The sequence below is a fragment of the Balaenoptera acutorostrata genome, chromosome 8 (genome assembly GCF_949987535.1).
Source record: "Balaenoptera acutorostrata chromosome 8, mBalAcu1.1, whole genome shotgun sequence".
Classification (NCBI taxonomy): Eukaryota; Metazoa; Chordata; class Mammalia; order Artiodactyla; family Balaenopteridae; genus Balaenoptera; species Balaenoptera acutorostrata.
In genome coordinates this window covers 20,458,771-20,483,311 of record NC_080071.1, presented here as the reverse complement: position 1 = coordinate 20,483,311, position 24,541 = coordinate 20,458,771, and the positions used below count along the sequence as shown (strand labels likewise).

General features: G+C 38.0%; 2 protein-coding genes across 10 annotated transcripts in view; one reads left to right on the top strand and one right to left on the bottom strand.

Moving 5' to 3' along the window:
* Positions 1-2,781, bottom strand: part of PKP4 (plakophilin 4) — a 253,541-nt gene extending 250,760 nt beyond the window's left edge. For 5 of the 8 annotated variants that reach the window (XM_057551047.1, XM_057551051.1, XM_057551050.1 and 2 more), the window contains exon 1: positions 2,630-2,781. The gene's annotated coding sequence lies outside the window, so the exon portion shown is untranslated. Of the gene's footprint in view, positions 1-1,493; positions 1,897-2,629 lie in introns of all 8 variants that reach the window. The other 3 variants (XM_057551048.1, XM_057551054.1, XM_057551055.1) reach the window with 3 other exon arrangements.
* Positions 2,782-3,237: 456 nt separating this feature from the next.
* The window catches only part of CCDC148 (coiled-coil domain containing 148), a 294,377-nt gene continuing 273,073 nt past the window's right edge, over positions 3,238-24,541 (top strand). For both annotated transcript variants that reach the window (XM_057551473.1, XM_057551471.1), the window contains exon 1: positions 3,238-3,430. In XM_057551473.1, coding sequence (XP_057407456.1) covers positions 3,406-3,430 — 25 coding nt within the window. In that variant the 5' untranslated portion in view covers positions 3,238-3,405. The remainder of the gene's footprint in view (positions 3,431-24,541) is intronic.

Below are 24,541 nucleotides of genomic sequence, written 5' to 3'. Positions count from 1 at the left end.
CACACACACACACACATTCTCTATATACCTGAACGGGCTATTTTGATTTCTAATGTGGCAGAGAAACTCAATGTGCTTTTTCTTTCTAATCTTCACATCAAATCAAATATGCACGTGTGAAACTCTGCTGTGAGGACTGCGTTACATAAGTTTCCTGTTGGCATCTCCAAACACTTCCCAATATCCTACACAGTGTTACTAACTCTAATTTAGAGCTAAATCTCTAAATTAGAAGGTCCACTAATTATGAACATACCTGAAAAACAATGTAGCAGCCAAAAGACACAACCTTACCCAGCACAAAGTTTTTTCTTTTCTATTTTTCCTTTCCATTGGGTCCTTAACTAAATAAAAGGCTCTCAATCTTATACTTTTCAATGCCCTTGATCCCTACACAGTAGTGTTAGAAGACAGCTGGACAATCAACTTATTATTTTCCTGAATCTGATACAAAATAGCCAAGTGTGGAGCGGCTTATAGTAAATTCAACCTCCAAAGAAAATTGTGTCAAATAAAAGCACACATAGCATGCTTTTCCAAATCCAGAAACACTTATTTTGGACATCAATTGTTCTTATTTTCATGTTACCATTTTCCGTAACTGTTTCACAGGTATCAGAAATGAGGATACCTTCTACAGTAATACACTACATTTAAAAAGAGAAGCAGTCTTCTACTTTACCTTTTAAAATAAGAGAATCTAAGCCCAATTCTAGAAAAGGAACTTCTGTCAAAAATTTGCTTTTCTGCATTAAGGAAAATAAAATTTGATTGAAACTGTATACTAATCATTTTGGATTTTACACATAATTACCATTCTTTAAAAGTTGCAGAGCTGTATTTTTATTTTTCGGTCAAACTTGGGAACAAAAAATGAAAGAACTGTGACCTCAACTAATAAATTACATCTTGAAATATATATACACGATCTTGTAGTACCCATGTTACTTCCAATGGTAACTGACACGCCCTGAACTGAACTGTGCCAGACAGTCCTATCTGTCCCATCGCTGACCAAACACTGCTTCTCTGTTTCTATTCATTAGGTATTATAAGAGGTCCAAACACAGCCCAGTATGCAAGGAAAAAATTACAATTTTTATGACAGCAAACTGATGCATTCAAGTTCTTTCTTGAAGTACATCCCCGTCCATGAGCATTAAGAGACATTTTTTGATAGAGCTAAAATTACGTTGGCTGCAAGCTTTTTACTCTAAGAACCTTCGGCACCCTTTCCTGCAGGTTTTCAAAAAACCCTCGTAAAAGTCAGGCACTATTCAAACCTTGCAAACCAAACTTGCCAAGAACCTCGTGCAATGATCTATAACCTTGGCTACACCGCCATCGGCCCGAAATTCACAGTCCTGGAGACCAATGCACCAAAATCCCAGAAGAAAGGCTAGCTGAAGCCCGACCTGCCGGGCTTCCTCTCCGCCGCCCTCTCTGCCGCATGGAGAAAAGCAAGGGGAGGAGAGGAGTGGAGCGAGGCTCACCAGCTCCGAAGATGCTCCGGTGACCTCTGGCTGCTCGGCGAGAGCTGGACCGGGAAGGCGCTAGTTCTGCCGCGGCGGGTCGTGTGGACTATGCCCCTGGTGCATTCCTCGCATTCCTGCACAATCTGTCGCCAGCCGAGGAGCCCGCGGTGCACGTTCCCCCCGGACACACACACCTGCTTATTGCTGCGCCCCGCGCGGCCACGGCCGCCGCGGCGCCTCTACTGCCCGAGCTCTCTGTCGCACTCAGCCAACACGCAGCCAAATCTCGGCCCAGCCGCTCACCCCCTCGCTTCCCGGGGGGGAAAAGGAGAGAGGCCTGAGCAGCCCCAGCGGCGGGCAGGGACACTCGTTCCGCCGAAGGGGGGGCGGGTGGGAGGGTGCCGCAGCTCCTCTTCAACTCCTGGCAGGGAGAGAAGGAAGCGGCAGCGCAAGAGGGCAGCCGGGGAAGCTTGGGGCTGGAGAACCGGGAGGGGTGGAGCGTGAGGATAGGCGGTGAGGGGAGAGGGGCGCACTGGACTGGGCGGTGGGCAGGACCGGCAAGGAGCGCGGGGCTCAGAGGGCAAATACAAGACCGTACAGGCAGAAGGGACGTGGGAGGAAAGGGAGTGGGCCAAGAAGCGGGAGTTGGGGCTGGAGAGAGGGACGGACAGCCCCGAGGGCTGGAGAAGGCGGGCGCCCAGGGGTGTTGGGGGCGCGGAGCAGCGTGCCAGGCGGGCAGGAGCTGGGAAGCCTCCGGGCGGACGTCCAGGAGGGCTCGGCGTGGCGCTCAAGTTTGGGGCTGGGGGCCCTAGATCCAAGAAGGCCAACGTGGGGAGGGGTCGTGCGCGGCATGTAGGGGATACCGGGGGAGAATAATCGCAGGGAAAAGCAAATGGAGGGTGAAACTTGTGCGCCTGCCGGGGGGAGGGGAGCAGGCAGGCGAGTGCGGGCAGAAACACGAGGCGGGGCAGGAAAGCCGAGGCGGCCGCGAGGCGGTGGGGACGGAGTAACGGGAGGGAGGCGCCCGTCCCCGTCTCCCTCCCTCCCTGCCCCGAGCCCCTCGCAGGCAGGTCTTGGCTCCGGCGCGACGGGGCGAGGGCCGGGGGTCTAGTGGGCAGGAGTCTCCGCGCCCTCCCGCGAGCCCGCACACTTACTTTCCAGGTTAGGCAGCAGCCGTCGTCGCTCCGGGGATCAGGAACATCGGCGCCGAGGGGTCGCCGCTGCGGCACCCGAAAAAATTAAAAAAGTGCCGCGGCCGAGCGGCTGCCCGCCCCTCCCTCCCCCTCCCGCCCCCTACCCCAAAGCGGCTCGCCCACCACCCCCGACGGCGGCGGTGGCCAACTTGCCCCTCTACCCCTTGCCCATGGTGCCGCCTCCGCGGCCGGCGTCGACGCGGACTCAGCCCCGGAGCCCCCTCTACTGCCCAGAGGCCGCCGCCGCTCGCCCAGCCGCCAGCCCGCCTGCCCAGCCAGCCCCAGGCTCCCGGGAACGTCAGCACGCCGCCGTCTCCGGACCTGCTCCCTGCCAATCCCATTGGTCGGAAGGAAAAGGCTGGCCCTCCCCATTGGCCCGGCCCTCATATTGAACTGACCAATGGGAACTGAGGTTTCAGGTCGCCATAGAGACCGATGCTGTTAAGAGCTAGAGGGCCTGGAAACGATGAGGAGTAAGGATGAAGGTATCTCTGGCTTTGGGCGCGGGAGGGGGAGGGGGAAAGGACTACCGGGGGATTCCCGAGTGCTGGCTCTGAAATTGGGGCAGCTTTCGCTTTGCCTTCCTGGCAACAGCAGCTGTGCGTGGTAGGGTTTGTCCGTCGCGTCAAAGGCAGGGACAGCTGAGCCCCTATACGAATCCTTGAGAGCCTGGGAGTGGGCGTTTCACTTTTCCTGCGACTGGGGAGTCCCTCAGGCTCTGCCCTTTGACCTTTGACATGTGTGCAGCTTCTGCTTCTCCAGGTGAGTTTGCACCCCATCCTTTAAATCATTGCTTCTTCCTGACGTCACTGATCCACATGAATTCTACTTGTTCTTCCCAACCACTCCCCCTTCCCTGGGGTGGATCTTGCCTCAAAATTTGGGGTCTAAAGACTTAAAGGAGACTCAAAGATGATTTCCTTTGGATGATATTTTGATGAGGAAACAGGCTGACATATTGTATGATGGATGTCATTGAGTCAATGCATGAGATAATGTGTTCCCCGCTTCCCAGAGAAAACCTCTAATCTCTCCATTGAAGGATATTTATTTAACACCCATCTGTGTGTGCATTCTGCACTATTCGCTTGACAGGTACATGGTCTTTCCCCTAAGAGTTTACAGGGTTGGGAAAGACACAGGTGATAGAGTTGATCTTGCATGTCTTTTGATGATTTCACAAGAGAGTAAAGGAAATAGATTACAGTGGATGGATTTTGTTTTCTAGGTATTTTCCAGTTTATCTCTAAATTTGATAAAGAAATTAACTGAGACATGGAATCACACAAAAAATCTTGAACTTTAATTACAAGTGCTTTGCTTTCATTTAAAGTCACTTTGTTCTAGTTTGTCAATAGCAATTTTTTTTGTAAATAAGTTTCATATTTAGATACTAGCGATTAAAGTAGGACTTCATTAACATATTAGGCTTTTAAGCATATTGCCTATGATATAATCACTGATATTCTTATGTTCCTTCTTTTTGGTGATTTTGCCATTTTTATACTAATTTCTTTAGAAAGAAGACTGTGTTTATGTTATTGCCCTTCAAGTTGGAGGGACCATATTGTGTGAAAATGCTGATAGGATTTTGGAAATTACAAATATTTTGTTGAGAGAAACAGATTAATATGTGTGCAAGCTACATATGTCTAACTACTGTCCTGAATTTTAAGTTGGATAACATGCTTTGCTTTTGGTTTTTATCTTACCATAATTGAAAATTACAAAAATAGATAAGAATTGTTAACCTGGTACCTTGATTAGAAAAACATCTTTCAAAAAGAAAAAGAAAAGGAAAACATCTTTCACAATTTGTAGTAAAATTGAACATCGTTGATAATCCTATGCAGGGTGGGACTGTGGAACAAAACAGCTGAACGTGAGTGTTCCCCCTAAATATTTCCAGAACTGGGAAGAAATCAGAATTGGAAAAACCTTGGAGTGCTGTCTCTTGCCTTGCCATCATGGAAATTAACTCATCATGCTTTCAATTTCTTCCTTTTGCTTTCTTTTTGGTGTTTGTTTATAGGAGAATAGAAAAAGTAAAATGCACATTTTTATAAATAAGACTCATATTTAATGTACTCACAATATACCAATGACTTGGGTTTTTTTTTTTATTTTTATAATCATGGAAGATGTGTCGAGTGGAAAGGAAAACATTGATATTTCCTTTTTCCTTGCCTTAGGCTAGCAAAGAAAGAAGAAAACAAGAACTAACTGATTTTTTTTACTCCAGTAATCTTTTCTTTTTGCATTTTTCTCAGATCACATGTTTGATGAGTATTTTGATATTGTGTATTTCATGTTTGTAATGATTAAAATGTTACTAAAATCCACCATGAAAAATGTTCCTTAAAATGTTGTCAATCAACATTATTATTATTATTGGTCATTCTCATGCTTCAGTGAAAGGTTTCTTTTGAACTTGCTCCTGTACAACCAAGCATTGCTGGATAAAGAAATCACTTTGTTCCACTAAAAGTTTATGCTATCCAGACTTGGCTGGGTCTTCACTGATTCTCTAAATTCCTTTCCTCATCAGGAGGGTGATTATCCAGGATACTGATCCAAGGACATTATTCAGGGCACTTCTCCCAAATCTGTCCTATTTCTGCTCTCCTCAGGCCTCCACTCTACTTGGTCTTCTTCCAGTTCTGCAAGTGATCTTGCCTCCTACTTGACTGAGGCATCCACCACGAGGTTTCTCAACTTAACTTTCCTAAATCTCAGTCTCAATTTTCACACTTCATCACTTCCTTCAGTCCTGGCTGAGAAGGGTGACAGCCTTCCGTTCCAAGCTCACACTCCACTTGTGCTCCTAAACATTGGCCATCCTCCCACCCCAGAATTTTCCTCCATTGATTATAATTGCTCTCTTAGATCATGTGTTACATCCTCTCTTCCAGAATCTTTTTCCTACACCTTACAAATATCTGATCTTTGGTAACACCACTATCCTTCTCCCTCCATATCCATCTATAGGCTTTTCTTTTCACCAAGAAACAGTTTGAAAGGAATTTCTTGCAGCTTCTGTTTTTCACTCCCAATGTTCTTCTGAAGATTGTGCTGTTTGCCCTCAAAACCCTAACTCTTTTTGCCAATAAAGTTCTCCTCTACAAAAGTGCCCTTTACTTGCAAATTGCAATGCCTCAATTCCAGATTTCCAGTGAAGGGTAGAAACCATTGTCTCCCACCCCGAGGGTCCATAGAAATGCAAATTATTTACATGTGAAGGGGAAGCATTTCACCTGCTAGCCACACTACCTTGGTGGATCTAACTGCTGGGAAATTGAGATAGGAAGCAGGGCCTCTGCTCAGCTGACTGTGGGGCATCCTTAAGAACAAAAGTAAACAGCAGAAATCCACGGGAACTTTTAAATTACTATCTCAGAAAGAAGTCAACCTGAACCTTTCATGACTATGAAAACTTTGTAACTTTCCAATGTTTGTTATTTTCACATTAGCTCATAATGACTAGTAGTGAATTTCTGACAAAGAATAGCAGAGGCAGCAAGGAAAAGAAAGAAGCAGGAACACTGTCTCTTTTCTCATTCTTGGATGCCTATGGAGGAGGTGGGAGCAGTGAAGATAAGAACTCCACAAACACACTGCTTGGGCAGGGGGAGGTGTTGTTTGTTTTTAAAAGGAATGTTAAAACAGAGGCAAGTGGCAAATGAGGGAAAGAGAGCAGTGGAATAAACTTGTCCTGGGAGAGGATGCTAGAGCTTAATAATAATTCTACTCAGGATTGCAGAATTGGCTGTATCCCACCTCCAGCACATTCTCTGAATAGGCAAATCCTCCCCTGCCTTTAGAGGCCCAGCCAAATAAACCATTAAACCTGTAAAGCCTTTTCTGAAAATTTCCTGATCTTATCCCCCTCTGGAGAGGATGATTTATGATTTAGTGTATTATTGCGGCACTTAAAACTCTCTACCCCGTGGTATAGTTATATAGTGTATGAGCCTTCTCTCCTAAAGGATCAGATACATGTCATGGTCATGACCTTAGCCTCCATAGTGCCTTGGACTACTGAAGTGCCTCCCACACTAAGAAAAGCCAACAGTCATGAATCCTTGTAGTCTCTGGAAGAATTTGACTTCCAACAATGAAAAATTAGAATCAGTAATGTTGAGAGGTAATTAGAAAAAGATGGACTAGAGTTTCATTGTGGAAAAGTGAGGTAATGTATGGCAGAACAGAGTAGAGGTTTCTGCCATGTAACCTCCTAAGAGAGAAAGGTCTCAGATCTCATCTCTACCAGGACCTATCTCTACTCCTCTATGAGGGAGGGGACCTGTGTGAAAACAACTGGCTGCATGTGCTTTGGCTTGAAGTTATCATATTCAGAGCTAAGGCTATAAAATTCTGTATATTGGGGAAAGCAGTTGAAACTCAGCTTTGTGAAGCAGTTTAAGTAAGGGTTGCCTACATTTTTTCCATCTAAAGCATCCAGGTTGCTCTGTCTTTTGGAACACCATAGAATCATGCAAATTTAACAACTTCATAAGATCAGAAAGGCATCAAACATCTGGTAAGTATAATAGACATGTTTTCAAGTACCTATATGCATAGCCTTTGAAGTAAGCAGTCCTGCATGCCTCATGACCTTGCATCTGGCCATGGAATCAGCCCTGGTGGGGACCCGATACAAATGTAGCCAATCCATTGGCTGACCGTTGACCCATAACCTATACTAATACCAATCAGATTTTTTTTCCCCTGGAAATCTGGAATTGAGAGACCAAGTGAGCCAGAGAGAACAGCTGCCTTGGTCCTAATGTTTTCTGGGTTTTTATTCTCCCCATGAAGACAGAATATAATTCATTTTTTTATTGTTCCTTGATATTTTAAAAAAAATTAAATATACTTGACGTATAACATTGTGTTAATTTAAGATATACAGTGTGTTACTTTGATACATTTATATATTGCAATATGATTGCCATTGTAGTGATATCACATTACATAATTATATTACACTATTGTCTATATTCATCATGCTGTGTATTAGATCTCTACGGTTAATTTGCCACTCATTGCAAGTTTGTAGCCTTTAACATCAATCATATTTCCCTACCCCCATCCCCTCATAACCAGCATTTTACCCTGATTTTTAGAAGTTTGACTTTTTAATTTATTTTTATTTTATTTATTTTTGGCCGTGCCACACGGCATGTGGGATCTTAATTCCCCAACGAGGGAGCGAACTCACACCCCCTGCATTGGAAGCGCGGGGTCTTAACCACTGGACCGCCAGGGAAGTCCCGAAGTTTGACTTTTTTAGATCCCACATATAAGTAATATCATACAGTACTTGTCTCTCTCTGTCTGAGTTATCTCACTTAGCATAATGTGCTCACTTAGCGTAATGTGCTCAAGGTCCATCCGTGTTGTTGCAAATTGCAGGCTGTCCTGTTTCATGGTTGAATAATATTCCATTGTGTATATATACAACATCTTTTTTATCCATTCATCTGCTTGATGGACATTTAGGATGTTTCCATATCTTGGCTATTGAGAACAATGATGGGAGTGCAGATATCGCTTTGAGAGATTTGTTACTTATAATCACCCCTAACCCATTCTTTTCCTGTTTTGCCTTTAGTGAGTCTTCGTTCTTTACAATCAACAGGTTTCACTAAAATATTATGCAAATATTTACAACAAAACAAAACACATATTATGACCATCATATTGGACTATGAAGAGCAACAGTCTAAAAATTTCTAAATTTCTATTCTTTGTTAGAATAGAAAATGAATGATCTGTCTAGTTCCAAGTATTGCCAACCTAATTTGGGTAAAAGAGCTTTACTTGGTGTGGTGTCTATTCCTCCCCATTTCCCACAAAGCCTTATATTCCTTAACTCTCAGTTTTCCTCCTTTGAAGTTGGGAGCAAGAGAAGAACTTTGAGAAGAGGAGCAGCATGATTCCTTTTTCAGGGTAGAGTCATTTTACCACACCACTGGTATGGGTAGAAAATATTAGAATTTATATTATAATTTATACTATTTTTTAGGAACATTTATACTAATTTTTTAGGAACCAGGCTAAAAAATAAAAATAAGATAGGAAAATTTATCAGAGACACTAGTAGCCCCACAACTCAGGGAAAACAGATTCTGAAGTTCCAGTAGTTATTGTTTTAATAAAACATCTCAGGAGGAAAACCAGACTCCATCCAAAATTTTTACAGTGTTTTATGTAAAATATCTAGTTTTCAACAAAAAATTATGAGACATCTAAAAAAACAGAAAACTGTGATCCAAATTCCAGAAAATAAGTAGCCAATAAACATGCTGAGTGAGCTCACTTGTTGATTTTGGTAGACAGGTAATCCAAAACATCTACTATAAATATGTATAAAAACTTAAAGGAAAAATGACTTAACGAATGGGGACTCTCAATAGAGAAATAGAGATTATTTTTTTAAAAAAGGAACTAAATGGAAATTCTAGACCAACAGAAACTATCCAGTATGAAAAACAAATTTTAAAATATTGAGAAAAAATGAACTGAGCCTCAGAAACTTGTGGGACAGCTGTGAGTAAAAGAAGGAAAGGAAGTCTAGAAGGATGTATAAAAAAATATTTGAAGAAACAATGGCCTAAAACTTCTCAAATTTTACAAAAATTTTAATCTATAGATCCAAGAAACACAGTAAATCCTGAGTAGAGTAAACATAAGGAGACCCACTAGTGGGGGTACATCATAGACTGCTGAAAGACAAAGATGAGAAAGTTTTGAAGCAAAAATAGAATAACAGTTCATCATATATAAGGGAACCACAATAAAATTAACAGCTGACTTCTTATCAGAAACAAGGGAAACCAGAGGGTGGTGGAAAGACATATTCAAGGTGCTGAAAGAAAAAAAGCATGTCAATCAAGTTTTCTTTATCTAGCAAAACTGTCAAAAGTGAAGGTGACAGTCCTCATAAATGAACCTATATTGGAAGTATGCTAATTACTGACAGAACCCATATGTCCACCACCTTTGAGTGAAGCCCAAAGCAAAAGAAGGCAGTCAGAGAGATGCAGGGCACCTGGCAAGTCAACATTCTCCGTTTGAAAAGCAGATCTTGACTCAGTGCCAACCCTGGAACATCAAATGATCACCACATTAAAATGTTGTTTAAAATATTAGATTTGAAGTTCTCCTAAAATAAATTCAGGGAAAATATGACCTCATCATTTTTCTTAACTAAAGAGCTCTTCGTCTGCTTCATAGAGATGGCAATAAGCTGGCCAGAGTGATGGGGAGAGAAGAGCAAGAGCTCTCCCCCTATCCTGCTCTCTGACCATGGCAGCCAGCCCCTTCCATCTCTGGGCCACTGTTTTCTTTACACAATAGGTCAGCTAACTGTCATCACAGTTGGTTACAGCTTCTGTGCACCTCTGGGGTTGAGCTGGGGCATCAGGTAAACAGGACCTGCTAGTACATCCTCTTGTCAGGAAACAGAAGTCAAGAACTGCCATATTTTTCTGTAGTTTAATAGAGATTTTTTAAAATAAGAAAAAAATGAAGATGAAAATAGATGGAGAAAAAGCAACTGACAAGATCTAATACCCATTCATGATGAAAATGCTAAAAAACTAGCAATAGAAGGGAACTTCTTCAAAGTGACAAAGTGCATTTATGAAAAGCCTACAGCTAACATCACATATATGGTGAAGGCTGAATGATTTCCCCCTAAGACTGAGAATAAAATGATGTCCACTCTCATCTCTTTAACATTTCACTGGAGGTTTTAGCCATTGTAATAAGGAAAGAAAAATAAATTAAAAGCATATAGGTTGGAAAGGAAAAATTAAAGCTCTCTTTATTCACAGACGACATGATCTGTGCATGAAAATCTAAAGAATATACAAAAAAAGAGTAATACTATAAGTGATAATAAATTTAGCAAGGTCACAAGATATAAGACCAATATACAAAAATCAGTTGAATTTTTATATGCTAAGAAATAGCAAATTGAAAATGAATTTAAGAAAACAATTCCATTTATGATAACATGAAAAAGAGTGTAATACTTAGGAATAAATTTTAGAAAAGAAATATAAAACCTCTGACTATTGATTCAGTGTGATCCCTATTAAAATCCCAGCAAACACTTTTTGTAGAAATTACAAGCCAGTCTTCAAATGGACAAACATAGGAACAAGAACATCAAAGCAACAACAAAGTAGGAATTATAACATCCAGTTTCAAAAGTTACTATAAAGTTACAATAATAGAATATAATATTGGCATAATGATAGCTGTTTAGATCAATGAAATAGAATAAAAGGTACAGAAATAAGCCCTTACATTGATGGTCAATTAATTTTCAATAAAGATGCCAAGGTAGTTCAATGGGGAAAGGGATGTCTTCTCAAGAAATGCTGCTAGGATAATTCAACATTCATGTGCAAAATAATGAACTTATACTCTTAATTTATACCATACAGAAAAAAAAAACCTAAATATGCATCATAGACCTAAGAACTAAAATTATAAAACTTCCGGAAGAAGACGTAGTACAAAATCTCTGTGACCATGCTTTAGGCAAAGATTCCTTAGATATGACACTATATCATGATCCATAAAAGAAGAAATTGATAAATTGGACTTTATAGAAAATTGTTTTGTTCTTCAAGAGACATCAGTAAGAAAATGAAAAGACAAGCCACAGACGGGGAAAAATATTTGAAAAGCAGAATCTGATAAAGGGCTTGTGTCAGAATATATAAAGAACTTCTAAACATCAAAAATAAGGCAAACGGGGCTTCCCTGGTGGCAAAGTTGTTAAGAATATGCCTGCCAATGCAGGAGACACGGGTTTGAGCCCTGGTCCAGGATGATCCCACATGTCATGGAGCAACTCAGCCCATGCGCCACAACTACTGAAGCCCGTGCGCCTAGAGCCCGTGCACCACAATGAAGAGTAGACCCTGCTTGCCGCAACTAGAGAGAAAGCCCATGCACAGCAACAAAGACCCAACGCAGCCAAAAATAAATAAATAAATAAATAAGTTCTTTAAAAAAAAAGGCAAACAAATCAATTTTTAAAATGGGCAAAATATTTGAATAGATATTTCACCAAAAAGCTATACAAATGGTTAATAATCAAATGAAAGGATATTCAACATCGTTAGGGAAATGCACATTAAAACTGCAATACAATACCACTATACAACTACTAGAATAAGTATAAGGCAGAAGATTGACAATACCAGGTGATTACAAGGATGTGGAAAAACTGTAACTGTCATAAATTGCTGGTTGCTATACCCACGTTAGAAAACTGTTTGACAGTTTCTTTAAAATATAAACTTACCATATGATCCAGCAATTCTACTTCTACAAATCTCCTCAAGAGAAATAAAAACATATGTCCAAAGACTTTTTACATGAATTATTACAGTAGTATTTGTAATAGGGAAAAACTGAAATAATTCAAATGTCCATCAAATAATGATTAGATAAAATGCTGTGCAATGGAATACTATTTAACAATAAAAATAATGAACTACTGATACATGTTAAAATATGGATAAACCTCCAATATATTATGCTAAGAGGAAAAAATCCAGCCACAAAAGACCACACTTCCAAAAAACGAAAATAGAGACAGAAAGCAGATCAGTGATTACCTTCTGCTGGGATGGGAAGATTGAATGCAAGTGGTTATGACAGAACTTTTTCAGGTGATTGAAATGTTCTAGAACTAAATGCTGGTGATGGTTGTACAACTATACATTTTAAAAAAATTTATTTACTTTTTAAATTTATTTTTGGCTGTGTTGGGTCTTTGTTGCTGCGTGCAGGCTTTCTCCAGTTGCGGTGAGCAGTGGCTACTCTTCGTTGTGGTGCATGGGCTTCTCATTGCTTCTCTTGTTGCGGAGCACAGCCTCTAGGAGCACGGGCTTCAGTAGTTGTGGCATGTGGGCTCAGTAGTTGTGGCTCGTGGGCTCTAGAGCGCAGGCTCAGTAGCTGTGGCGCACCGGCTTAGTTGCTCCGTGGCATGTGGGATCTTCCTGGACCAGGGCTCGAACACACGTCCCCTGTATTGGCAGGCAGATTCTTAACCACTGTGCCACCAGGGAAGCCCTACAACTATACATTTACTAAAAATAATTGCACTGCACACTTATAATGGATATATCTTTATGGAATGTCAGTTAGATCTCAATAAAGCTATTACAAATAAAAACATTTAAAAATGGCATAAGCACATCATCTTAAAACTCTCATATATGAGCGCTTAGTAAATTTGGAAACAATTTTCTAACATGATTGAAAATCTTCCAAATGCATTTCAGTGGATTTAGACCCCATTTGTTAAACGTTAAAAGAAAAAGAAAAAAGAAAAAAGAAAAAAACTTTGCAAGGAAAACTGATTGATATCAGGGAAGTCAGAAAATTACTAGAGAAAAATACTAAGCTACAACCTTTGTATAATTAGTGGATGAAATTGAAATTTGAGTATCATAATTGAGTACATGAAGCCAATTTTGCACTTCTTCTGTATCTCATTGTGGTATCTATTTTAACTATTATAGTCCTTATAGCTAAGTATGGGAATAAACTGACCTTAGATTTTGAACCCTCTATGATCCGGTATTAAACCAAGATTTTCAAGGTAATACATTTTCAATCACATAACTCTCACTAAAATCTACTAAAATTATTAATACTATATACCTTTTTTGTATTTATGGATTTCTCTGTATTTGTGTTTTACAATTTACATAATATTAGTACAATATTATACTTAAAGAATTTATAACAATAATTTTATATGTATTTGCAAAAAATGCTTATTAATAGAGGGTGTGTTGGAGAATGTTCAGGGACCTTAGTTTTAGTAGAATATCTTTAAAGTGTACATTCTTTCCTTCCTGTTTTGGTTTGTTTGCTTTTGTTTTTTTAGTTTTTCTTTCCTGTCTACCCCAGGTAGTAGAAATAAGTCTTTGGAAGACGACATTCAAATCTAAACTTTTGATGTTTTGTCTTAAAGATCACTCAGATTATTTGTCTCCAGTAAATCACATTTAAATCTCTAACATCATTAGAGATGCTGATCATTATTGTCATCCAACCTGGGAGAGGTCAGTGACGTCTTGAGTGGTACAGAGACAAGTATTATTCTTTTGACACATCCAAATGGCTTGAAAGTAAGACATAAATAACAACACAATGGAAAGAAAGCAAAGGAAATTGCTGTAGAGAATTTGAGAAAAGAAAAAAATTCCACCTATACAGAATTAATGCATTTTTATGATCAATAGAAAACCTGATTTCAAAATCCTAGGCTTTCAGTGATCTATTATTTAGCACTGGAAATGTCACTTTTTCACTGCCTCTGCCCCACATCTATGAAAATGAGACAATGTACTTCTCCATTCTTAATATACTTCTCCATTCTCACCTTTTTTAAACTTAAAAAAATGTAAAATATGCAAACTTCTGAATTTTTAGTATGAGCACGCTGCTGTACCTATAGCTGACCATAAACACAAGGGTCTTTGACATCTGAGAGTTTACCTCAGAAAAGGCCTCTTTATTTCTACTTTATGTCAATTTTTCTTTTTTCATCCTTCCTTCTATTTGTTAATATTAGGTAAAAATTTCTTTATTAATTAACATAGTCTGAAATACCATAGGTAGCATAATCATTAGCATTTTATGAACTTCTAATAAATCTCCGTTTGTTGAAGCCACTGTAAACAATTTTCTTTACAAGCTTATGTTAGGTGGTATATCATAATTTCATTGGTCAAATACACTTAAATTTAGTATTTAAACCTACTGTTTATTTCAATTGCCAGTTTTCTAAATTATAGAATTTTAGAGCTGAAAGAACCTTTGAGATTACAAACCAGCATAAAAACTGGCTGTACAACTAGCTTAAGACTCCTTCTGAATTCAGTCTCTCTAATAAGAAATTAATACGATTTAGATATTTTACTGTGTTTGCTGTATACTATTTGTGTGTGACTCATTTTCCAAAACTAAAAAAGTCAATTTTAAAATGTTTATGGGGAAAGAATATTAGGGGAAAAATATGCATTTATATCAAGAGTACTCTTTCTTGCATTTATAAATGACTATACTGCTCTCCCACAATATTATCTGACTATTGAGAATATAACTTCAGGGACTTTATAGTTAATCTCCAATATGTATACACTGTAGCTATTTTTTATGTTCTTGAAACTGAGTCAAAACCTATTGACCATCACATCTGTATTTTGAAAGCTGACAAATTGTGTTTGATATAGTTGGTGGAACGGCACTGAGCTCAAAGTTAGGAGATATGGTTGGGCTCTAGCCTTGCCTATGCTACCTGCTTCTTCAAGTCTTGGACAAAGCATTTAATCTCTCTGTCCCTGTGTTTACTGATCTGTAAAATGTATCAGACTAAAATCTTTTCCGAGCTTAACGTTAATTCATGTGTAAAATGACATACTGCATGATCTCATTCTAAATCTTGGCTTTGTTTTCTTTTGAAAGAAGTTTGCCACAAATGTTTCTCACTTTGCCTTAGCCCTTAAGTCTATTACCACCACCCTCTTTGTTTTCATGTTTCCATAAACTAGTATTTTGAATAGACTTCTTTCTTTTTCCTTGTTCAAGATCTGCCTCTTCCCTTAACTCCCGCTTCTATCTTGTCTTCCTTTCTTTCCCTGTAGGACCTTACTCTTACCCTAACAGGGGAGGAGCTATTTACTAAAAAAAAAAAAATGACAGAAGTCCACTTCTCTGTGTGTTGAGGAGCACCACCACCTATGCGTTGTCTCCATTCCTGAGAGAGAGTAGAATACAAAAGGCAGTTAGGTCCATGGGCTCTAGAACCACACTGCCTGGGCGTGCATCTGGTCTCTGCCACGCAGCAGCTGTATGATCTTTGAGCTTAGTCTCCCACTCCGAAACATTATTGTGAGGACTAAATGAATCAAAATAGATAAAGCTCCTAGGATAGTGCCTGGCTAGGAGAAATTGCTACATAAATGTTAGTGATTATTGCACCCCACTACATAGACCCTCATAAAATGGTAATCACTTCAGCACAGGGTGGAAGAGGAAAGGTAAAGCTGAGGCAGGGGAATGTACGTGGGAGAGTGGAATGGTGTGTTCTTACAGTTCTGGGCCTTTTGCAACAACTCTTTATTCCCTACTTCCGTCCTCCTGGGATGTAAATGTTAGGCAAAAGCATGATGAAGAGGAAGACTGGCATGATTTGTGGGTGATGTACCTTTCATTTAATTTGCAGGAATGGCTACCTATGGCAACTTTTTCTTCAAGTAAATTATCTGTTTGAAATGTGATTTTTTTTGTTTTCTTCCATAATTCAGAACTGCATGCCATAATTATTTTACTCTAAGACATCAAAGAAAAAAGCCCAGGAATTGTCTTTTGGGCAGGCCTATTTATATAATACTCCATTTGAGAAAAAGCACTGGAAAAACCAGTTCTTAGCAAAGAATGTTAATTGATGAAAACATTTCTTTGCTAACAATCTAAGAGAAGCAATCTGTTCTTAGCTCTTTCAAACCGCAAAACAGATTTAGCTATTCATGAACAAAAGCCAATTATTTATTTTCAATACTACATTTAACAAGTCTTTGTTTTTGATAATGGTTTTTCTCCTATTCTTCATCAAAGCAGGTTTTTAATGTATAACAGTTCTTTTAATAAGGAAAAGGCAGCCAAATCTAACAAGATTCTAATTTGGGTACAAAGTATATTTTCTACCTCAGTATTTAACCCTATGATATTTTTTAAAGGGGATGCTTATTCATTTTGATTAAGGAGTCACGTTGTATCTAATATTCTGTAGAACAAGCATAACAAGTATGTCACATAAAAAATAAAAACACAAGTAAAGATTTTGACTCGTAAGAAGCCAAAATTCTATAGTATTTAGAAAATTATAATATTGCACGTAACCAGTGAACATGGGAGAGACTGAATGTGTATAAATCAATGAATATTTTACTCTTCCTCACCGTCTTCTAGGATGGAGAGAAAACATGATACTAAACAGTATTTGCAAAAAGTTACTTAGAACATATACTTTTTCAGATCATAGATATTGTGTTTGAACCTCAAAAAGAAATATATCAACAAAAGAAGGAATTAAAATTCCTAAGACATAGGATGTCACATAGCAAAGAATTTGCTTTTTAATAAAAACATCTTAAGCATATTTTTATTTCAAATACTAACATAAGAGAAAATTGCATGTATATGTAAGAAATTGATATACAACAAATAACAACAACAAAAAACAAATGACCTGATTAAAAAATGGGCAGAGGAACTGAATAGACAGTTTTCCAAAGAAGACATACAAATGACCAAAAGGTACATGAAAAGATGCTCAACATCACTGATCATCAGGAAAATGCAAATAAAAACTACAGCAAGCTATCTCCTCACACCTATTAGAATGGCCATCATCAAAAAGACAAGATAACAAGTGCTGGCAGGATGTGGGGAAAAAAAAAGAACTCTTGTACGCTACTGGTGAGAATGTAAATTGGTGCAGCCACTATGAAGAATAGTATGGAGGTTCCTCAAGAAATTAAATACAGAACTACCATATGATCCAGCAATTCCACTTCTAGGTATATATCTGAAGAAATGAAATCTCTATCTTGAAAAAATATCTACACTTGCCAATTTCATTGCAACAGTATTTACAATAGAAAAGACATGGAAACAACCTAAGTGTCCATCGATGGATGAACGGATAAAGAAGATATGGTATATGTATACAGTATGAAATTTTATTCATCCATAAAAAAGAAGGAAATTTTGCCATTCATGATTTTGCTAAGTGAAATAAGTCAGACAGAGAAAGACAAATACTGTATGATATCACTTATATATAGACTGTAAAAAAAAACCCAAACTCATAGATATAGAAGACAGATTGGTCAGTTGCCAGAGGAAGGGGTAAGTGGGAGTGGTCAAAATGGGTGAAGGTGTTCAAAAGGTACAGACTTCCAGCTATAAGGTAAATAAGTACTGGGGATGTAACATACAGCATGGTGACTAAAGTTTAAAACAACATACTGTATATTTGAAAGTTGCTTAGAGGGTAGATCTTGAAAGTTAACACACATGCACACACAGAATTTGTAACTATATGAGGTGATAGATGTTAACTTATATTGTGGTAATAATTTCACCATCTATACGTATATCAAACCTTCATGCTGTATACCTGAAACAAATAAAATGTTATATGTCAATTATATCTCAACAAACCTGGAAAAATGGTAAATTTTATATATCTTTTACCACAATAAAAAATCATATTATCACTCCTACTAATAAAAAGAAACTAAAATTACATTGAAAAAAGAAAGAAATCAATAAACCTCTCAGGATGTATGAGGCAATTAAATCTGAGCTTATTTTGCAACCTTTTAATTAGATATTTCTGATTTATTCTAGATTTTTTGGTGTGATACTTACTTTAGAAATGTTATGGTTAATATAATTAGTTCTGAGAATCTCTTAATTTTGCTTCTTATGTATTGTGCGTTTAGATCTTCATAGTTCACTTTGGTAAATTGACAGCTTTAGAAATGAAAATTAAATTTTTACAAAGACCCACAGAAAAGATGTTGAAAATCGTCCTAGTTTGTCCAAACTTGAGACTATGCTAATCCACTCACCTCTGGATTATAATAATACTTCAGATTCTGTTTCAGGCTCTCTTGCCATGAAATCATTGGTCTGTCTGTCTATATAGCATGTAGGGGGTGATTTTCATTGTAAAGTGTGTTGGATTTACTTTTTAATAGACTGTTGAACAGCCATCAGATAAAAACAGCTCAGATATGAGCAGCCTGGAATAAGTTTGTGGTTGTTTTAATTTGCCCAATAATAGCTAACATTTACATAGCAATTACTGTGTGTCTGACACAGTTGTAAGCACTTCATAAAATTTCATTTAGTCTCTATAAGAATGATATGAGGTAGGTATACTATTATTATCCTCACTTTATAGTAAATTATGGCACAGATAAGTTACTTAACTTGTCCAGAATTACTCAGCTACTAAGTGTCAGAGCTAGGATTTGAACCCTGGCTTTCTGCTTCTGGAGTCCATCATTATAAACAATATATTCGTGAAAGACTTAGAATTGAGTTTCTAATTTCCAAATTATCCAGTTTCCTGATGAATCTTTATCATTTTTCCTGTTTCACATCTTCTCTATCTTTTAATATTGAACATTAGGATAGAAATGAGGTGTATTACTTTAAAATCAACTTTATTGTGGTATAATTTACATAAAGCAAAGTGTACCTATTTCAAGCATAGTTTGATGAGTATGACAAATCAATCACTCATCTAAGCACCAACAGAATCATTTCCATCCCTTCAAAAATTTCCCTCACTGACCCTTCCGAGGCAAGCATTGATCTGCTTTTTGTCATTTTAGATTAGAATTATTTCACATAAATGGCATCATACAACAGGTAGTCTTTTGTGTCTGACTTCCTTCATCAGCAGAGTGATTTGAGACTAAGCCATACTGTGTGTATCTTTAGTTTATTCCCTTTTTTTGCTGAGTATTATTTCTTTTTATGTGTATACTACAAATTGTTTATTCATCTACCCGCTGATGAACATTTGAGTTGTTTCAGTTTTTGGTTATTACAAGTAAGCTGCAATGAACATTTGTGTACAAGTCTTTGTGGAATCGTGTTTTGTTTCTCTTGGACTTGCTGGGCCCTATGTTAGTCTTATGTTTAGCTGTTTAAGAAACTGCCAGTTTTCCAAAGTAGCTATACCAGTTTACACCCCCAACAGCAATGTATGAAGTTCCAGTTGCTCCACATTCTTGTCAGCACTTGGTATTGTCAATACAGTTGACACTGAAGAGCAAGGGTTTGAACTGCAAGGATCCACTTATGTGTGGATTTTTTTCAACTGTATATACTACTGCAGTACTATACTATCTGCAATTGGTTGAATCCACAGATGGGGACCTTGGAGGGTCAACTCTAAGTTACACACAGGTTTTCAGCTATGCAGAGGGTTGGTATCCCTGACCCCTGCATTGTTCAAGGGTCAACTGTATGTTGAATTTTAGCCATTCTAATGTGTGTGAAGTGGTTTAAATTTGCATTTCCCTGATAACTAAAGATGCTAAACATTTTTTCCTGTGCTTATTGGGCATGTGTATATCTTTTATAAAACATCTGTTAAAATAATTTGCCTTTTTATTTTATTTTTTTACTATTTATTTATTTGTTTTTGGCTGTGTTGGGTCTTCACTGCTGCGTGCGGGCTTCCTCTAGTTGTGGAGAGTGGGGGCTACTTCATTGTGGTGTGCGGGCTTCTTATTGCGGTGGCTTCTCTTGTTGCGGAGCACGCGCTCTAGGCACGCAGGCTTCAGCAGTTGTGGCTCATGGGCTCAGTAATTGTGGCTCACGGGCTCTAGAGCACAGACTCAGTAGTTGTGGCGCATGGGCTTAGTTGCTCCACGGCATGTGGGATCTTCCCAGAGCAGGTGGATTCTTAACCACTGTGCCACCAGGGAAGTCCCTAATTTGCCTTTTTAAATTGGGTTGTTTGTCTTACTATTGATATATAAGTTCTTTATGTATTGTGAATACAAGTTCTTTGTCAGATATATATATCACAGATATTTTCTCCTAATGTTTTGTTTGCAATTTAAGTTTCTGAAGATGTCTTTTGAAGAGGAAAAGTTTTAATTTTGATTAAGTTCACTGTGTCAATTTTTTCTTTTATAGTTTGTGCCTTACTATCTTATCTGAGAAATCTTTGCCTACTCCAAAGTGATGAAGATTCTTCTCCAATGTTTTCTTCTAGAAGTTTTATTTATTTATTTTGCTATTTATTGCTATTTTTTACTATTTTTATACAATTTTTAAAGGTTACTTTCCATTTACAGTTATTACAAAATATTGACTATATTCCCCATGTTGTATGATACATCCTTGAGCCTATCTTACACCAATAGTTTGTATCTCCCACTCCTCCACTTCTATATTGCCCCTCCCCCCTCCCCACGGGTAACCACTAGTTTGTTCTCTATATATGTCTGTCTATTTTCTGTTATATTCACTAGCTTGTTGTATTTTTTAGATTCCACACATAAGTGCTATCATACAGTATTTGTCTTTCTCTGTCTGACTTATTTTACTTAGCATAATGCCCTCCAAGTCCATCCATGTTGCTGCAAATGACAAAATTTCATTCTTTTTTATGGCTGAGTAGTATTCCATTGTGTATATATACACCACATCTGTTTTATCCACTTGTCTGTTGATGAAGATCTAAGCTGCTTCCATATCTTGGCAATTGTAAATAATGCTTCTATGAACATTAGGGTGCATGTATCTTTTTAAATTAGTGGGGTTTTTTTCAGCTATATACCTGGGAGTGGAATTGCTGGGTCATATGGTAGTTCTATTTTTAGTTTTTTGAGAAACCTCCATAATGTTTTCCACAGTGACTGCACCAATTTACACTCCCACCAACAGTGTACAAGGGTTCCCTTTTCTCCACATCCTTGCCAACATTTGTTATTTGTGTTCTTTTTGATGATGGCCATTCTGACAGGTGTAAGGTGATATCTCATTATGGTTTTGATTTACCTTTCCTAATAATTAGCAATGTTGAGCATCTTTTCATGTGCCTATTGGCCATCTGTAGATCCTCTTTGGAAAAATGTCTATTCAGTTCTTCTGCCCATTTTTTAAATTGGGTTCTTTGGGGTTTTTTTAATCAATTAATTAATTTAAAAAATTTTATTTTATATTGGAGCATAGTTGATTAACAATGTTGTGTTAGTTTCATGTGTACAGCTAAGTGATTCAGCTATACGTGTATCTATTCTTTTTCAAATTCTTTTCCCATTTACGTTATTATAGAATATTGAGCAGAGTTCCCTGTGCTATACAGTAGTTCCTTGTTGGGGGTTCTTTGGGTTTTTTTTGTTGTTCAGTTGTATGAGCTGTTTATATATGTTGGATATTAATCTCTTATTGGTCATATCATTTGCAAATATTTTCTCCCATTCAGTAGGTTGTCTTTTCTTTCTGTTGATAGTTTCCTTTGCTGTGCAAAAACTTTTAAGTTTAATGAGGTCCCATTTGTTTATTTTTGTTTTTATTTCCATTACTCTAAGAGAAGGATCCAAGGAAGATATTGCTGTAATTTATGTCAAAGACTGTTCTGCCTATGTTTTCCTCTAGGAGTTTTATAGCATCCAGTCTTACATTTAGGTCTTTAATCCATTTTTAGTTTATTTTTGTATATGGTGTTAGAGAATGTTCTAATTTCATTCTTTTACATGTAGCTGTCAGTTTTCCCAGCACCACTTATTGAAGAGACTTTTTCTCCTGTGTATGTTCTTGCCTCCTTTGTTGTAGCTTAATTGACCATAAGTGCGTGGGTTTATTTCTGGGCTTTCTATCCTGTTCCATTGATCTTTGTGTCTGTTTTTGTGCCAGTACCATACTGTTTTGTTTACTGTAGCTTTGTAGTATAGTCTGAAGTCAGGGAGCCTGATTCCTCCAGCTCTGTTCTTCGTTCTCAAGATTGTTTTGGCTATTTGGGGTCTTTAGTGTTTCCATACAAATTTTAACATTATTTGTTCTAGTTCTGTGAAAAATGCCATTGGTATTTTGATAGGAATTTCATTGAATCTATGATTTTACTTGTTAATTTTTGTATATTGTATGAGGCAAGGTTTGACTTTCATTTTTTTTAATAGACATCCTGCACAGTTTATTAAAAAGATCAGTCTTTCCTCACTGAATTATCAGCATACATTTGTCAAAATCAGCTGAACATAAAACCACAGTGAGATATCACTTCACATCCAAGAGGATGGCTATTATTCAAAACAAAGCAAAGCAAAAAAACAAACACACTAGAAAATAGCAAGTGTTGACAAGGACATGGAGAAATCGGAATCCTTGTGCACTGCACATGGGAATGTAAAGTAATGCAGCTGCTGTAGAAAACAGTACATTAGTTTCTAAAAAAATTATATATAGAATTACCATATGATCCAGCAATTCCACAGCTAGGTATATATACCAAAGAGTTGAAAGCAGGGAGTTAAACATATTTGTATACACATGTTCACAGAAGCATTATTCACAATAGCCAAAGATAGAAGCAACCGGAGTGTTCACTGATGAATAAATAAGCAAAATATGGTATATACACAATGATTTATTATTTAGAATGAAATTCTGATACAGCATGGATGAAGCTTAAAGACATGCTAAGTGAAATAAGCCAGTCACAAAAGGATAAATTCCACCTATATAAAGAATCTAGAGTAGTCAAATTTATAGAGACAGGAAGTAGAATGGTGGTTTCTAAAGGCTGGAGACAGAGGACAATGGGGAATTGGTGTTTAATGGGGACAGTGTTACAGTTTGGGAAGATGAAAATTTGGTGATGGATGGTGGTAATAGTTGCACAACAGTGTGAATGTACTTAATACCACAATGGTTAAAATGGTACATTTTATGTTGTGTATGTTTATCCACAATTTAAAAAAAAATCAATTGACCATATTCATGGGTTCTTTTTCTGGACTCTCTTCTGTTTCATTCATTATATGTCTATCCTTATACCAATACTACATTGTCTTGATAATTATACCTTTTATAGTAAGTCTAGAGATATGATAGTGTAAGTTCTTCAACTTTGTTTTTTTTTTTTCAAAAGTATTTTGGCTATTGTAAGTCTTTTGCCTCTCTGGATAAATTTTAAAGGCAGCTTGTCAATTTCTATTTTAAAAAAACAACTGGGGGGGCTTCCCTGGTGGCGCAGTGGTTGAGAGTCTGCCTGCCAATGCAGGGCACACGGGTTCGAGCCCTGGTCTGGGAAGATCCCACATGCCACGGAGCAGCTAGGCCCGTGAGCCACGATTACTGAGCCTGCGCGTCTGGAGCCTGTGCTCCGCAACAAGAGAGGCCGCGATAGTGAGAGGCCCGCGCACCGCGGTGAAGAGTGGCCCCCGCTTGCCACAACTAGAGAAAGCCCTCGCACAGAAACGAAGACCCAACACAGCCAAAAATAAAAATAAATAAATAAACAAAGTAAACAATGCGTTTTAAAAAAAATACATTAAAAAAAAAAGACTAAAGTTAAAAAAAAAAAAAAAACAACTGGGAAGTTGATTGGGATGGCACTGACTATATTACTCTGGAGAGAACTGACAACAACATCAAGTTTTTGACCCATGAACATGGTGTATCTCTCCTTTTACTTAGATCTGTAATGTCTCTTGGGAAAATTTGCAGTTTTTAATGTAGAGATCTTAATATATATTGTTATGATTCCTAAGGATTTTATAGTTTTGATGCTATTGTAAATGGTGTTTCTTATTTCTTTTTCCAGATGTTCATTGCCAACATGTAGAAATACAAATGAATATGATATATTGTCCTTATATCCTGTGACCGTGCTAAACTCTCATATTAGTTTCAGTAACTTTAAAAATTTTCTTAGTGATCCCTTAGTATTTTCCATGGACACAGTGTGCTGTCTTTGAATAAAGACAGTGTTAGTTTATATTCTGTGTGTGTATGTGCTTATGTGTTGGATATTCTTGTCTCCTTCTTTCTTAAAAGATTCTCTTCCACTGGTTTCTGGAATACATGCTAATCTGATTTTCCTCCTTCTTCTCTTGCCATTCTTTTAATACTCATTTTCAGGTTCATCATCCTCTACCTGGGCATTATATCTTGGAATTTTTCAAGGCTTAGTTTAAATCCCTTTTTCTTTTTATTTTCTCTCTCTGGGAAATCTCACCTAAAACATTAAAGGTCACCAAGGACCTTCAACCCTCTCTCCCCAGCCTAGAC